Source organism: Coprinopsis cinerea, assembly GCF_000182895.1.
Source record: "Coprinopsis cinerea okayama7#130 chromosome 1 map unlocalized cont3.1, whole genome shotgun sequence".
In the NCBI taxonomy this organism is placed as follows: domain Eukaryota; kingdom Fungi; phylum Basidiomycota; class Agaricomycetes; order Agaricales; family Psathyrellaceae; genus Coprinopsis; species Coprinopsis cinerea.
Window position 1 is genome coordinate 3,400,314 of NW_003307544.1, and position 13,738 is coordinate 3,414,051.

The window sequence follows — 13,738 nt, forward strand, 5'->3', positions numbered from 1 at the left end:
TCAACCGATCTCGTGAAATAATTGAATAAGACGTCCCCCTCGGTGGTATTCCAATTCCATACCCAGTGACGGTAGTAAGTAAGTACTTCTCCCGGTACTAGTACTTCATGAATCCACATATTGACACAACGGAAGTACATATGTGAGTAAGTATATAACGAAACCCTAACGAAATCCACTTTAAACTTAAATGGAAGTTCCTGCACCATCTTATGTACCTACAGCTACACTTAGACGCGTCGACTTACCACCGGCTCCATAGATCATCATACTAGTAGCATCAAAGAGATACGTAGATGACCGGTATGTCATGTCTTTCTTTTCTCCTAGTAGCTAACTCAAAAAAAAAAAACTTCCAATCCTCCGTTTGGACTGTCACTCAGCCAGCAAGGTAGGAACTCTAGTAGAATTTAAAGCCAACTGGGAACCCCACACGCCGGTCCAGAATCTTAGCAATGAGATGCAGTACGTTACTACGTACACCAATTCTCCCATCCTCCACACCTTTTTTGAAGTCTAGACTGACATATATATATATTATTAACTCAGTCATCGTGCACGTTTCCCCCTCTCATAAGTACATAGAGTTTAGAATCGACATTTCCCCGCTTGTACTTACGTATATGTAGAACCCAATTTATTCCCAATAGTCAATCCCCGTCCGCGAAGCCTTATGAACGACCCAGTAATCCTCTGTCATAACTTAGTAATACGTTGCCCAAGCTTCGAACAAGGTTCACCGAAAAATGCGTGTCCGTGGTTAGATGTTCGGAAAACATTACTTACCCCAGGCCGGAGACTTTCAGGTCTATCATCTCGGATCAGGAGGTTTGCAGCAGTAGTACGCGTCAGCCTCTTAACACGGCATACAATCCCCAAGTCCTGGTATTATCAGGACCGGTAGACCAAGATCTCACACAACCCAGCGAAAGGAACAAAGCCATCCATATCCGAAATCCGTATCATGATTAGGCCTATCAAATTTTCCACTTGCTACAGGGCAATTGACACTAAGTAAAAAAAGAGTAAAGTACAAACTAAGGTAAGGTGGGTCACGAATCCAGAGGAGAGCCGTCGAAAGCCGAAAGAGTCGAAGAAAGCGAAGACGAAATCGGACCGAGATCAAAGAGATAGAACGAAGAGACGAGAATGAGCGAGGATGATGACTGGAAGACAGAAAAAGAAGATAAAAGACGGAACGAGAAGAGAGTGTAGACGTAATAGTAAGAAGTAGTAATAGTAAATGAAGAATGGATGTGTGGTTATATAGAACAACAAGGTATGAACGATGCGAGGGTATGTAGGATAGTAGATATATCATAACAGAAATTGAAGGGAAATAGAGGTAAACTTGGGATGTAAAACTAGTTAAGAATCTGGCTCCGAAGGAATAGACAACGGATAACATAAACACAGAAAAGGAAGCACGCAAAGAAAGCCCTTGAGGACAGTTCGATAATGTTTTCATCGAAAGGGAAAGGAGCGACAGGAACGGAGGGAACAGGCGAAGGCGGCAACCAAGGAACCGGGAAGCCAGGCGGATAGTGTAACCTCTGCCAGCTGAAAGCCGTGGGTATACACGAGGGGTAGTCGGTGTATAGGCGGGTGCGAGGGTGGGTACCAAGAGCCTGTGAAATGACAAGTGTCGTGGCCTGCCGTTCGCTGACGCGCTTCGTTGACCGTTCGACGGGGACGGGCCAAATTGACCAGGGGCGGAACCAATACAGGCATGCACACACGCCCCTGTCGTCAATTAGACATCCACGTCCACACGACAAACGGCGGCTTAACCAGAGTTGCCGGCACAGAGAAAACGGACAGAAACGTCCGCACGCATGTCAAGAGCCATCCAAGCGAACACTAAAGAGCGTGAACGCGAAAATTATAGAAGAAACATAGCCAAAAGGTTGACAGTGGGAGAAGGTCGAAATCGTTTTCCAAAGGCTTGCGAAAAACGAGGGCGAGGGTATGGGACAATGAAAGCCAGCTGAATACTGTAAGGAAAAGAGAAGGTGGGGTTTGGGAATGTTCGAGAAGAATGGTGACAGCCGTGACCGATATTCCAGGTTCGATATACTGTTTTCACTCCGGTGAGTCGTGTCGCGATCGGTTTCGTAAAGAGGTGAGTTTGGCGGGGTTCGCATGTGGCTCCAGAGGGGAAAGAGACGCGATCTTGACCAAATACGCCGACAAAAATGCGGGATTAAGGCTTCGCATATCCCCTCTAAACCAGTCGCATGTTCCGCAGATGTCCCTTTATGATTAGATCTTGAACTGTAAACGGTAATCCCAAACAAGTCAGAATCCACTAAAGCGTCCACTGCTAGACAAATAGACAGTGATACGTACCGCCTGAAATTATAAGTGCCGTTCTTCTCGTATCGGTTACTGCGGTGAAGTGGACTGAGCAACGGGGAGCAGTTAGATATCCGGCGGGGAGAAAAACGGTGACCTCGTCACTCACTGTGCAGTTCCCGCTCCTTATTAGGCGTATAGGATTGGTGAAGACCACCAAACTTGTTGCGGAAGTCTGAAGACGCCGAGGCTCGTCAAAATGGAACAACTTAACGGGTGTATCGCGAGTGACGTACACTTGGACACCGAATCGTAGTCGTTCGGTCTATCGCCATAGGAGACCATATGTTGGTTTAGCCTCACACCAGCGTCAAGCTTGGCCTAACCGTGTGTATTCAGTACTTTAGCACCAGGTTGCAGGTGACCATATTTGACATACCTGTAGAAGGTCGCATTTGTTCAAAAATAGAATGATGTTGACGTTGGCGAGGAGCTTGTTGGAAACCACGGACTTCCACAGGAGCAGGGAATCCTCTAATCGGTTTACGCGAGAATCCTAAAGGTATATGAGGGTCGTTGAGTAAAGAGAATGGGTGACAAGTCAGTCCACCGCACCTCTGTCAGGACCTAGAAGAATGGAATTAGCCTTGCCGAGCACACAAGGGACATGCAAGCAGACCCACCTGATCAAAGGCCGAGATAGGCGCAAGGAAGATGATAGCATCCACTAATCGTTCAACGTCATGAGTTAATTCAGAAGTCAGGAGTAAGACGAGCAGAGCGCGTACCGTTTTCGAAATAAGGAGCCCAGGCCTGTCTCTGGTTCCTCGCTCCCCCAACGTCATAAATTCGCCACTCTGACCCCTTGCTCGAACCCAAAGGGACGTGGAAAGTGTGTTCGACTACCCCCATAGTTTTCAGTCGCGCCTTCAGCACATCCGCTGTCGGAGAAACAACGCATTAGACCTTATTGAAAGGCAGGAGCATGCAAAGGGACCAACCGTCGGTCGGGATGTACTTCTTCGCTGTTATCCTCGGTATTTCATCGAGATAACTGTGAGGATGGTTAAATGAGTCCGAAGAGTAATTCAATCGGTGCTTACAATCCACTTGTCTCTTCCAACCGAATCCTCTTCTCGCTGAGGCGTTGTCTGACGTTACGATCTCGCCACAGCTCCATCATGGCAGGTGCGCAGGCGTTGAGAGCATGCACCGGGTCGTCAGGGTCTTCCCACCAACCCTCAATTTCGCCTGAATGAGCACTCTTCGGACTTTTGGAATTGCCACCAAGAGCGAAGGCCTTTTTCCAGTTGTTTCTCGGGTGGACTGCGACTTCCTTGCCGTGAGAGATGGTGCTGGTTATATTGACTTGTACTGAGCCGGTGGTTTGGGTCTTGCTGGGAATGACGATGGTCGGTCGTCCAGATGGCACTCGGCCGTTGACTAGAGGGGGCTGATTCTCGCTGCCGTTGTGTTGCTGTGCGTAATTATTCCAGCCCTGGGGACATGGACCCAAGCGAGTTGCCTCGTCTTCGTCCTGCGAAGAGAGCAAACGAATGAGGCGCTCTTCCAATTCGATCAACGGCTCCAATCGTCTTCGATAACTCTCATAATTAGGAACCCTTGTTCCCAAAATGGCTGAAGGGGGTCGACCGTCGGATGAGATGACAATTAGGGCGGGATCGGTTGACTCTAGCTCTTCGTGATCATCGAGGGTATCTGATTCTGGCGCCAAAGCCTCGAGAATCCTGTGCAGTTGGAATGAAGGAAACAGGAGACGCAATGAGTCCCGGAACCCATGCGAGGTAAGGTACGCATACCTTCTTATTGAGCGCACCAAATTTAGATAGATTACTGTCCTCCATGCGATCCTCTCAGCGTGAAAAGTCGCCGGTGAATGGAGAAGCTGGAATTCTGTCAAACAAGGCGTTGAGCGACATTCAGTGGCAAGGAATCTCGATCCGGGGAATAAGCGCCACCACCCAGCAGACTGTCCTCGTGAACTGGAAACTACAACAGCCTCCCCAGTAGCAGACAAATGAACCACACGATGGCGATAGCCTCCCGAAGTCGAAGGACGGCAACGAGTCGACACCATCGCGATAGAATGATTGCCTTATGGGGGTGCCGCGATAATGACCACAATGTCGGGAGCAACAACTGAATGGATTGAATAGGCTAACGCAGATGGACATAGACTTTCTTGGAGAAAGTTATAGCCGCTGCGCGGAGAGTTGGACGCAAGGGTGGCGGGCGATGAGAAGGAAAGTCAGAGACGATATACTCACGTTTGAGTGTAGTACTCTTGCCCGACTCTGACTGGCCCAGCAGCAGGACGCTCACTCCCGACTTTTTCTTCTCTGCCCGCTCTTGTCGAAGCATCTCGTCGATGTGCTCACTGACTTTGCGAGCATCTGCCTCAGCCTTGATTCTGTTCTCGCGTTCGATGGGGGACTCATTGGGCGGGGGTATGAGGGCGCGGGCGAGGGGGTCTGAAGTTGTGCGGCGGCGTCGATCTGTATTCTGCTTGAGCATTGGGGCAGACGATGAGGGGACAAGGAAAGGAGGGAACAAATGGTTGTTGGCTGAAATTAGCAAAATATAAGGGAACTGGCGCCCCTTGACAGGCTTTGAGCTCAGGGCTCCGAAGAAGCAATCAAGTTCGCGTGGGGATAACTGACGGCGACACGTGAACGGAAGTTTCCTCGCGGACCTTAAATCGCGATCGGCATCCAACCCCGTTTGTTGGCCAGGCAACTGTCTCCTTTTCGTCTCTGATCTCCAGTTGCTTGCGCCAGCCAGCCAGCCTCGACTCAGAACATATCTATGGTTGCAGAACGCCGAGCAAAACTTTCCTCAGTCCTGCTCTCTGCCCACGGTCTTGTCGCTTTAGTGGGTTTGTCCAGAATAGCGGACAAACCAACGTAATATGTCCAAAAGCATCCATGCCAACGTCTCGTCATATTGTCCATTTGTCCGTGCTTTCTGGGCCTTCGGACTCGTTATCTGCTCCATCTTCTGCCGAACACAGTCACAGACTGCGGCGTGACAAGCGCCTTTGCGACATATAAGGCTCGAATCTTAATGAAGGAATGTTCCAAAGCCCTGTCATATCTCGATTCGGGTTTAGGAGTGTCTATCCCACATGTATGGTCATTCTTCCACCTCTCACCCGTCCAGGGAAGCAATTAAGTAAGTATGCGTCCTTAGAGTTAAAAAAAGGTTCTTCTTCATTCCCCCACCTTTTCTCCGTTTCTCATGAGCTCACATCTCTCTCAAGACAAATATCCCAAGAGTCGGTATGTTCTAGCGCCGCCCCGAGCGTGTTGACCGTATTTCCGGAACTCCTGGACATCACCGACCCTTCTGAACACTTCTCCTGGATGGCTGCGGACCGTCTTATAAACCCTCCGCTCTTCAAGGCGACCTGCTTAACGCTGTCAAAAGACGCCCTAAACAAGAGCAAGAAAGGTATCCTCGTTCCTGGGTGGCTCCCGACTCGGACCAGTCGACAACTCATCGGGGAAAACCACCATTCGGAAGTTCAACACGTTGGGTTCCATCCAGACGTTCCATGGCCACGCTTCTTTCCATTTCCCTGACAAACCGGCCAGGCCTCGCTTGGACAAAAAAACATGTCCAAACCTGTGAATTGGCGTGCGTCGATTCGTCCACGATCCACCATTCCCCAATCCTGAACAGAGGCCACCCACAGTTGTCCACATCACATCCCGGCATCTCTCTGTAGATCGCCCAAGATAGCCTTGTTTTCGGAAGCTTTCTGCGACTCCCGTCTTTGAACCCTCCCCTGATACATCGAAATTCCTGGAAAGCAGCTTGAGCTCAGCAGCGCTGACCATCGACGGGCCTCCGTTTCAATTACGGCACCTTTCCATTACCGAAGCACCTTGTCTAGGTCGATTATTCTTAGTCCAGCGAACACTCCATATCACTGGCATCGGTGAGTCACACATATACCTCGTGGGTCTATCCCGTCCCCTTGAGTCCCGCTCCTTCTCACTATTCTTTCCTCCCCTCGAAAACCAGCGGAACAACCTCGTTAATAGGCCTCCCGGCAAGGGCCACGGCTACATGAAGTGCTTGGCTATATTCGACCAATCAGATCATGCAAATAACAACAAGGCCTGTCAGGCGTCAACACGAGTCCCACCGACAAAACATAGCCAGTGACCATCTTCCTGCATCAGTTGTGTTCTGCGTTTCGAAATCAAGAATCAAGATGTCGTCAAGCTACCAGAGGGGACGACAGATGCGACCCACAAGAACTACCCTTCTCTGTCACCAGCGGATTTCGTATATGTATAGCTTCGAGAGTGAGATGACGGGACTTGCACGAAACACTCAAGGTTCAGCGGCTCTCAGCCAGTCAATTGTCCCTCGACGGCTTGTACCCCTTGTTCTCTCGTGAGATTGCTGATATCATTCACCTTGCCGTGACTCGGAGGTGATGGATCACACCCTTTGAGTGTGGCGAAGCGATTAAGGTCAGTCCCCTTCTCACAGCGCCTCCGGTTTGATTCGTTTGCTGATACAAAACCGGTAGATAAAAACACTGGCTGGCCAGAGCGTACCGCTTTTTTGTCTCCCCGCACTTGTCTGTATACCACCCGGTTGTACTACAGCGGTTGAGACTCCCCTTCCACTCTTTTATACCTTTCCTTTCGTTCTCTTTGAAGTGTAATTTATTCACCTCTTCTGGTCTTTTTTCGACCCTTCAGCTTTCGAGATGGCGCCCAATGGTCTTTTATACCTGTCCTGGCGACAACGCACTGCTGCTTCAGAGGACAGCTCTCCTTCGGGTAAGTATTCCCTTATTTTCCTTGGTCTCATTGATCTATTGAAAATTGACTTGGCGCTATTGCTCCCTCGCCCAATTTACACATGGTCAATATGGTTCCGTCGATCCACATGTTTTCCGTTGGAACAGTATTCGGTCGCAAGTTTGCAAGACAAGAACCAGAGGATAGCGAACAGCCGAATAACGAGGCTGAGGCGCCAAAACTCCCGGACGACACACCTCCTCCAAACCCGATCCCTTCGTCGTAAGCATCTTATCACCCTGGTCTTTCTGTCGTCCTTCTGAACACTGACATCGCGGTTCTCTTTTGTTCGGTGCTCGTAACTCGTTGTATTCGTCTTCTGCTGTTCGATCCTTGACTCGACTTCGCCTTGGCTCGATGCAACGCTTGTCAGATCTTTACCCGAGGTGCCATCCACATCCATACCAACACCAACTTCCCAACAAACACCGACTGGTGACCAGGAAGGAAGCGGTGGGGGTGATTCCCCAGATGATAATGTCGAGACGCCACCCGTTACTACTCGCGACAGACAGGAGACATCGACTTCCCGAGATGAGGCCAATACACCACCTTCAAGCTCAGTGGTAGAAGATGTGCCTGAACAGTCAACACGGCCTCCTCGTCCTGGACCTGGACTGGGACTCATACCGAAGGTCCTAGACCCTGTCGTAACTGGGATTGTGCAACCGGTTGCCACTGGGATCGTAGAACCTGTTGTCGAGCCAGTTGCTAGCATTGTTCAGCCTGTCGTTAGCGTCGTGCAACCGGTTGTCGAGCCGATCGTCAGCATTGTCCAGCCGGTTGTGGATCCTGTCGTCTCTGGGATCGTCGAGCCTGTCGTTACTAGGATTGTGGAGCCAGTGGTTGAGCCTATCATAACCGGGATCGTCGCGCCCGTCGTATCTATTGTCGACCCGGTAGTCGAGCCAGTGGTAACCGGCATCGTCCAGCCCATCCTCGACCCAGTCGTGTCGATACTCCCAGTTCCCGACCCTTCTCCCACAATCCCTCGACCTGATTCCCCGCCTCCTGATGAAACAGCGACCCAAACCGTCCGACCAGGCTTTCCGCCTATTTTGCCAGGGATTATTACGCCCATCCTTGGACCCATTGTGACAGGAATTGTTGACCCTATTCTTGCGCCTATCACTTCTCGACTTGAGATACCCGGAACTATACCCTTACCCACCCCCGATCCCGGCGATAACCCATCACCTCCTCCTGCTCCACCTTCTCCTACCACTACGCGGGAACGCCCAGGACTGCCTGGGATCGTAACCCAAATCTTGGAACCGATTGTCACAGGGATAATCGCGCCCATCGTGACACCTATTTTACCGCAAAGACCTCCCCGAACAACTGTAGACATCCCACTTCCAACTCCACCGACCCTAATCCCGATTCCCATCCCAACTCCAAGCAGCCCTAATACCCCAGGACTCCCACCTCCTGATCCACCTCGTCCACCTCCACCCCCGCCTACTTCTCGTCCTTCTCCTCGACCAACCCCACCTCCGCCTCCGGCAACTACACTCCAACCTCCATCCAGACCAGATCCGGTCCCTACAGAGGCTGTTCCGCCCGGTCCAAGTAACACTCCAGGTCCCATCAACAACGGAGGTGCCCAACCCGGTGGTACAACCAGATCACGTATCGGGAACACGACTAATCGACCGTCTCTGCCGACATTGTGAGTACCCAGTCGAATCGATATCAATGATATGTCGGAGGGCTGACGATACTGGATCGAATCTTGTTGCGCCGTTTACTCTATCGTAGGGGTGCGGAAGCACTGAGTGTGTCGTAAGTACTGCTTTGCAACTTGTGAAACCAGTGGTTAGACGCTGACGCCCTATCGATGTGTGCTTTCTCTTCTTTTCTAGATCGGGGGATGTTACCGAGGTTTCGACTACTATTGTTGAGACGCGGACGAGCATCGGGGTGGTGACCACAGTTCGCGAGGGGCGGCCCATAACACTGTCTACGACGAGGATCGAAACAACCTCTAGGACCACTGTCACCACTGTTCCTAAGCCCACAGGCTCGGAGGAGGTCACGCCCATCAGCGGTAGTTCCAAGTGAGTTCCCGTCTCCCTTTCTTTTCCATATCACCTACTATATCTCAAATGGTGGATATCAAACTTGATCATTGGGTGGTGCTGACTGATGATCCTTTCTTGTTTTCAATGACATGTCAAACCCAGACGTGAAGGCCTTATCGGTGGTGTTATCGGCGCTATTATCGTACTCCTCGCCGGTATCCTCCTTGTTCTGTTCTTGCTACGCCGTCGAAAGCGGCGCAATGCAAAATTGGAACGGAACTTGTTCACGGAAACTGCCCTCCCACCGTCCTCCGTGGGCGGCGGTGTCGCGGTTCGGGATGTACGTGAAAAGGATCAAGAATTGCCTTTCCGTGACTCCAACCCGAATCCGAGTCGCGCCTTGTCTGCATTGTCCGGGTTATCAACGTTGCCGCTCCCGACTTTTGCTTCCTCTCCCGAGCCAAAGGCAGAGGAACGGCACACCACCTCCCAGGCTAGTAGCACTGTTGAGGACCCATTCTCAGATGCAAACGGTACTGGGAATGTAGGTGTTCCGGGCGATGCTAGCAGAGCCCTCCCCAACGGCCCACCATCGCATGAACATCTCGCCGCCAGCAGCGGCGGTGTCTCCGGTCATGCAGCAGCAGCGCTCTTTGCGGAAAACACCAAATCCCAACTGGCTCCTACACCCATCGGAAACTCTGTCCCCACCTTCGCTCCGAACTACAGCAATCCATTTGCCGACCCTTCACCTGGTTCTTCCGCCTCGAATTTCAGCACAGAGGGACCCAATCCCTTTGACGATCATACCATTCCAACAAAGTATATCACTTTGCACTTGGAGCCGGAGAACTTTGGGCGGTACTCGTTCTCCAGTCAGGGACATTCTACTTTGAGCCTTGGACATGGATCGATGAGGACCGACGACCCTCGTTCGAGGTCGTCGGAGAGCTTCAATACTTTGGTAAGTTCCCGGCGATAAGGCTCCCTTTGTCCCTGACGCACATGACTGACTGGTTTCTTTTCCAGGGATATGCCCTGTGATTTGACCCAACGGACACGATGATTGCTATACGCTTATACGTACTAAACTAGTACTAACGGACACTATTGCTTTGACGTGCTTTGCTTATGTATTTTGTAAACATGGACCTTGGCGTTTTCATCAAACCTCTTTGCGAGTGGTCCGGACTTATGACCGCTCGAGCCTTCGCTTCCGTTGATTTAGGCTTTGCAGATCCCTTCACCTCACCGACCGCCTGGTTCCCTCGTGCCTGTTGAGTTGTTGCGTTGTATTCGCGCTGAGTGCGGAATGAAAGTGGAATCTCGATGGTGTTGTGCCGGGAGCATTGGGCAATTTAATGAAGGGACAAAGGACTTAATTGCGTGGTGCACGGGACGCCCAAATGCTACCGCTTCTTGGGAGATGAATGCGCTCACAAGGGCTCCAAGCTGGCAAGCTCACGAAGGGTTCAAATGGAGTAGAAGACGAGTCCCAGGACAAAACGGAAAGGTTTACATTGAAGGACGAAAGCAAATCAGGTATTGCCCGCGATGATGGGGAATGGGTGTGCCTAAGAAAAAGAAGGCGAGCCGGGATCAGTAAACACAGCTGAGCGATGAGGATGGTTCTGCACATACCTCTGTATTGAACACGTATTCTAACATTTGCCAACCGTTAATATAAAAATCAGATACATCCAAAGAATTCGACTCACGATCCAAAGGAATCACACTCGAATCAGAGAACAGTAGGTAAAGATACTTCAGGGTTTCGCTCTATTGATACAAAGTACGAGGTCAAGAAACCGAACAGGTGGAGCGGTAATAGATGGTACTCACAAGGAAGAACGTCTCCATCTTGTTCTCCAACTCTGGAGGATTCTGATCTACATTGAGAACGGTCGCATAGCCCCCGGTTTCAACTCGACAGTGCTTCTCGATGGCTTGGAAGATCTGCCAGCCCTGTTCGCGGAATAGACTGTCTCCCGTAAGTCGATAGGCGATAAAGAGCGATTCGACTGTTTCCGGTCTGTGAACGACGTGTGAGATTGGTCAATGTGGACATTGACGACAACCCATATGGGCATCTCACCGAAGCATGTATCGAGCATCGTATGGCGGAGGTACTCCAGGCCTAGCACATCTTTGAGCAACATAAAACAGAAAACAAAGTGCCCGCTTACTGAGCTCCTCGAATATACCAGTCCGGCGGTGCAAATTCGTACGAATCCATCCCATCACTCGGTACCCTGAAATAGACGATCTCTGGAGACAGTCCGCTATAATAACTCTGTCAGATCATCCTCCAACAGAGGTTGTAACAGAGAAAGAACCAACGTTGCTGTTTCATGGGTTCTCATACATGTTCTGATCAACTCAAGACCAGTCTTCCAATCTCTCCATCCTTCTTCGGTGAGCTCTTCTTGACGGGGAGGTCGTGATACTGGTTCCACTCGGGCACGAGCTTTGACAGCGCCTAACATGAGCGAACCGCCTAGGAAGCATACAAGGTGGTCCTGCTTGGGAGTGAGCCTCCATTCGCTGCCATCGAAGTCAGTGATGTCGTCGGCCCTGGTAGTGAAGGGACATACTTTATCTGGCCCTCCGCATCTTCTTCCGGCCAGAGTTCGGAGGTATGGACCAAGTTGTTACCGGGGCTTCGTTGTATAAGGTATTGATCGACACCGTCCATGCTGTCGCGGTACATTTCTTGGTAAATATGCTCGGTATAGTTCTGAAATCTTGTAAGCTAGGAGTATTCGTGGAAGTGCTCCAAAAGAATCCTACAGTTTGAATAAATTGCTTCCTGCGCTTGGTTTAGCAAATGGATTTCGCGAGAATGGATTGGGGCACTTACAAGAGGTATTCGTAGTAAGAGTCCCCTCTGGATCCAAGGCTGATAGTGGAAGGGAGATAACGGCCTTCCTCGTAACTGAATGGACAGAGCAAAGAAACTCAGATGACGCTGTCCTGGCCAGAGGGTTACCACCGCTCACCTTAAGAACACGGAAGCAAGGTTATGAGGAAGTTTCGAAGATTTCAGCCTTTCCATAACTCCCTCTGCCACTCTCCAATAGTCCTGGTTCCCCGTCAAGTGGCTGAGATACTTGAATTCGAGTTGCAAAGTCCCAATTTCTGCCACACTGACGGTTCCAGGATAATCTTTGGTGTGGTAGCCTTGTCTTTCCAAGAGATTGACGTAGGGGAGAGGGAATCCCGAAGGACTGTCTTCAAATGCTGATAAAAGTCGGTCTCCAATGTCTTCAGCCTTTTCGAGGAACAGAGGATCGTTGCCTGAGAGGTGATAAGCTGAGAGAAGACCTCCCAGAACACGAATTGTGGTCTACGATGGCCAGGGACGTAAGCGAAATGTTGCATTCTGTCCCTTTAGGGTACGCTCACCTCAAAGGTGCTGTACGATCCCCGCTTATTGAAATCAAGAGAATTGGCAATCCAGTCTCGCGCCCGCGCGTATTCCTCTTGCAGACCCATAATTTGCAGAGTATCCAGAACGTCGATGATCATGTAGCCAATTCCTCCGTCTGGGCCAAGGTTGCTACCTTCCTTGCTGAGAGGATGGTATTCATCGCTGCCCATGGCGTCGCGTTCTATTCATTCAGACTGAGTAACAGCGACCTATGGACACTGCCAGGACGAACTTACCATATGCACCCCAAGCAAACTTGAAAGCTTTCACTACCGCGTCACGTTTTGGTTCGTCTGCAGGTAGCCAGGATATTGGTTCAGGTTGAGTGTTGGACGAGGTTTGGACGACTCCGTTGTGGTCAGAGAACCCTATCCATGCGTCAAAAAGGGCAACGAAGATATCTGGTTCCTATGGGCAAGTAAGTTAGTTCACGAACATTCCCTTTTGTTTTATAATAGCCAATGTGTACCAAATAGGCCGTCGCCAGCAAGCCAGCTAGAGCAGCGATCCATACAAGTCCTGTAGGGAACGAGGACGCTTCGGACGCTCGTGCATGATGACCATTGGCTTCAGCGCTTTTCTAAACAGGACGCGTCAATTAACATATTCGCTTTCAAGTGCAATCACGCACTACATTCTGAGCTTTAGGTGACTCCTTTCCCTGAGAACCCCTCCCTCCCTTCTGTCCCTTCCGTGTGCGAATGTTACCACTCATCAAGAGGGTCTACTGAGTTCCAAGTCGATCCAGTCGAGATTTCAAGTCTTCAGATAGTTTAAAGCTGATTTAAAGAACGTCAGAAATCGAAAATTGTCCAAGAGAACGTAGAGGTAAAGAAGCAAGATTGGATTTCCCTGTTGCACTGGCGCCGACATGATGGTGGACAGAGAGGATTTCGGGGTAATGATGCCATCACTTCTCCGAAATGCCAAGCCATCAAACGAGAGATCATGTTGGAAGTCGCGAGTTCAATCCTTTGACAATGCGCATTGCAATGAGGCTACATCCTGCCTTGACTAGGCGATACTACTCTACTTCTGGTGCAAGTTCTGGTGACTCTAAAACTACAAAATGATGCACTGGTGCGACGATTTATGCACTCGAGGGCTGCAAGCCAGTCAATCGAAAGCTATGCCTCCAGAAGGTGAAG

The 13,738-nt window shown here is 50.4% G+C and overlaps 3 protein-coding genes across 3 annotated transcripts; 1 reads left to right on the forward strand and 2 right to left on the reverse strand.

The window, feature by feature from the left end:
* Positions 1 to 2,456: 2,456 nt before the first annotated feature.
* Positions 2,457 to 4,830, reverse strand: CC1G_00623 (hypothetical protein; the record flags this gene model as incomplete). Its single annotated transcript, XM_001829392.2, has 9 exons — positions 2,457 to 2,530; positions 2,592 to 2,676; positions 2,735 to 2,851; positions 2,911 to 2,922; positions 2,979 to 3,022; positions 3,084 to 3,236; positions 3,297 to 3,349; positions 3,399 to 4,020; positions 4,584 to 4,830. The coding sequence occupies 9 exons, from the start codon at positions 4,828 to 4,830 to the stop codon at positions 2,457 to 2,459; spliced, it is 1,407 nt and encodes a 468-aa protein (XP_001829444.2).
* Positions 4,831 to 7,206: 2,376 nt separating this feature from the next.
* CC1G_00624 (hypothetical protein) lies at positions 7,207 to 10,204 on the forward strand (the record flags this gene model as incomplete). The annotated part of the gene is made up of 6 exons (XM_001829393.2): positions 7,207 to 7,358; positions 7,510 to 8,808; positions 8,898 to 8,921; positions 9,002 to 9,196; positions 9,323 to 10,124; positions 10,190 to 10,204. 6 exons carry the CDS (start codon positions 7,207 to 7,209, stop codon positions 10,202 to 10,204), a joined length of 2,487 nt encoding a protein of 828 aa, XP_001829445.2.
* Positions 10,205 to 10,698: 494 nt separating this feature from the next.
* CC1G_00625 (mannosyl-oligosaccharide 1,2-alpha-mannosidase) lies at positions 10,699 to 13,305 on the reverse strand (the record flags this gene model as incomplete). Its single annotated transcript, XM_001829394.2, has 15 exons — positions 10,699 to 10,734; positions 10,802 to 10,821; positions 10,879 to 10,939; positions 11,003 to 11,192; positions 11,256 to 11,297; positions 11,347 to 11,442; positions 11,501 to 11,704; positions 11,755 to 11,897; positions 11,951 to 11,969; positions 12,021 to 12,095; positions 12,160 to 12,506; positions 12,566 to 12,771; positions 12,827 to 12,998; positions 13,027 to 13,170; positions 13,222 to 13,305. The coding sequence occupies 15 exons, from the start codon at positions 13,303 to 13,305 to the stop codon at positions 10,699 to 10,701; spliced, it is 1,839 nt and encodes a 612-aa protein (XP_001829446.2).
* Positions 13,306 to 13,738: the final 433 nt, after the last annotated feature.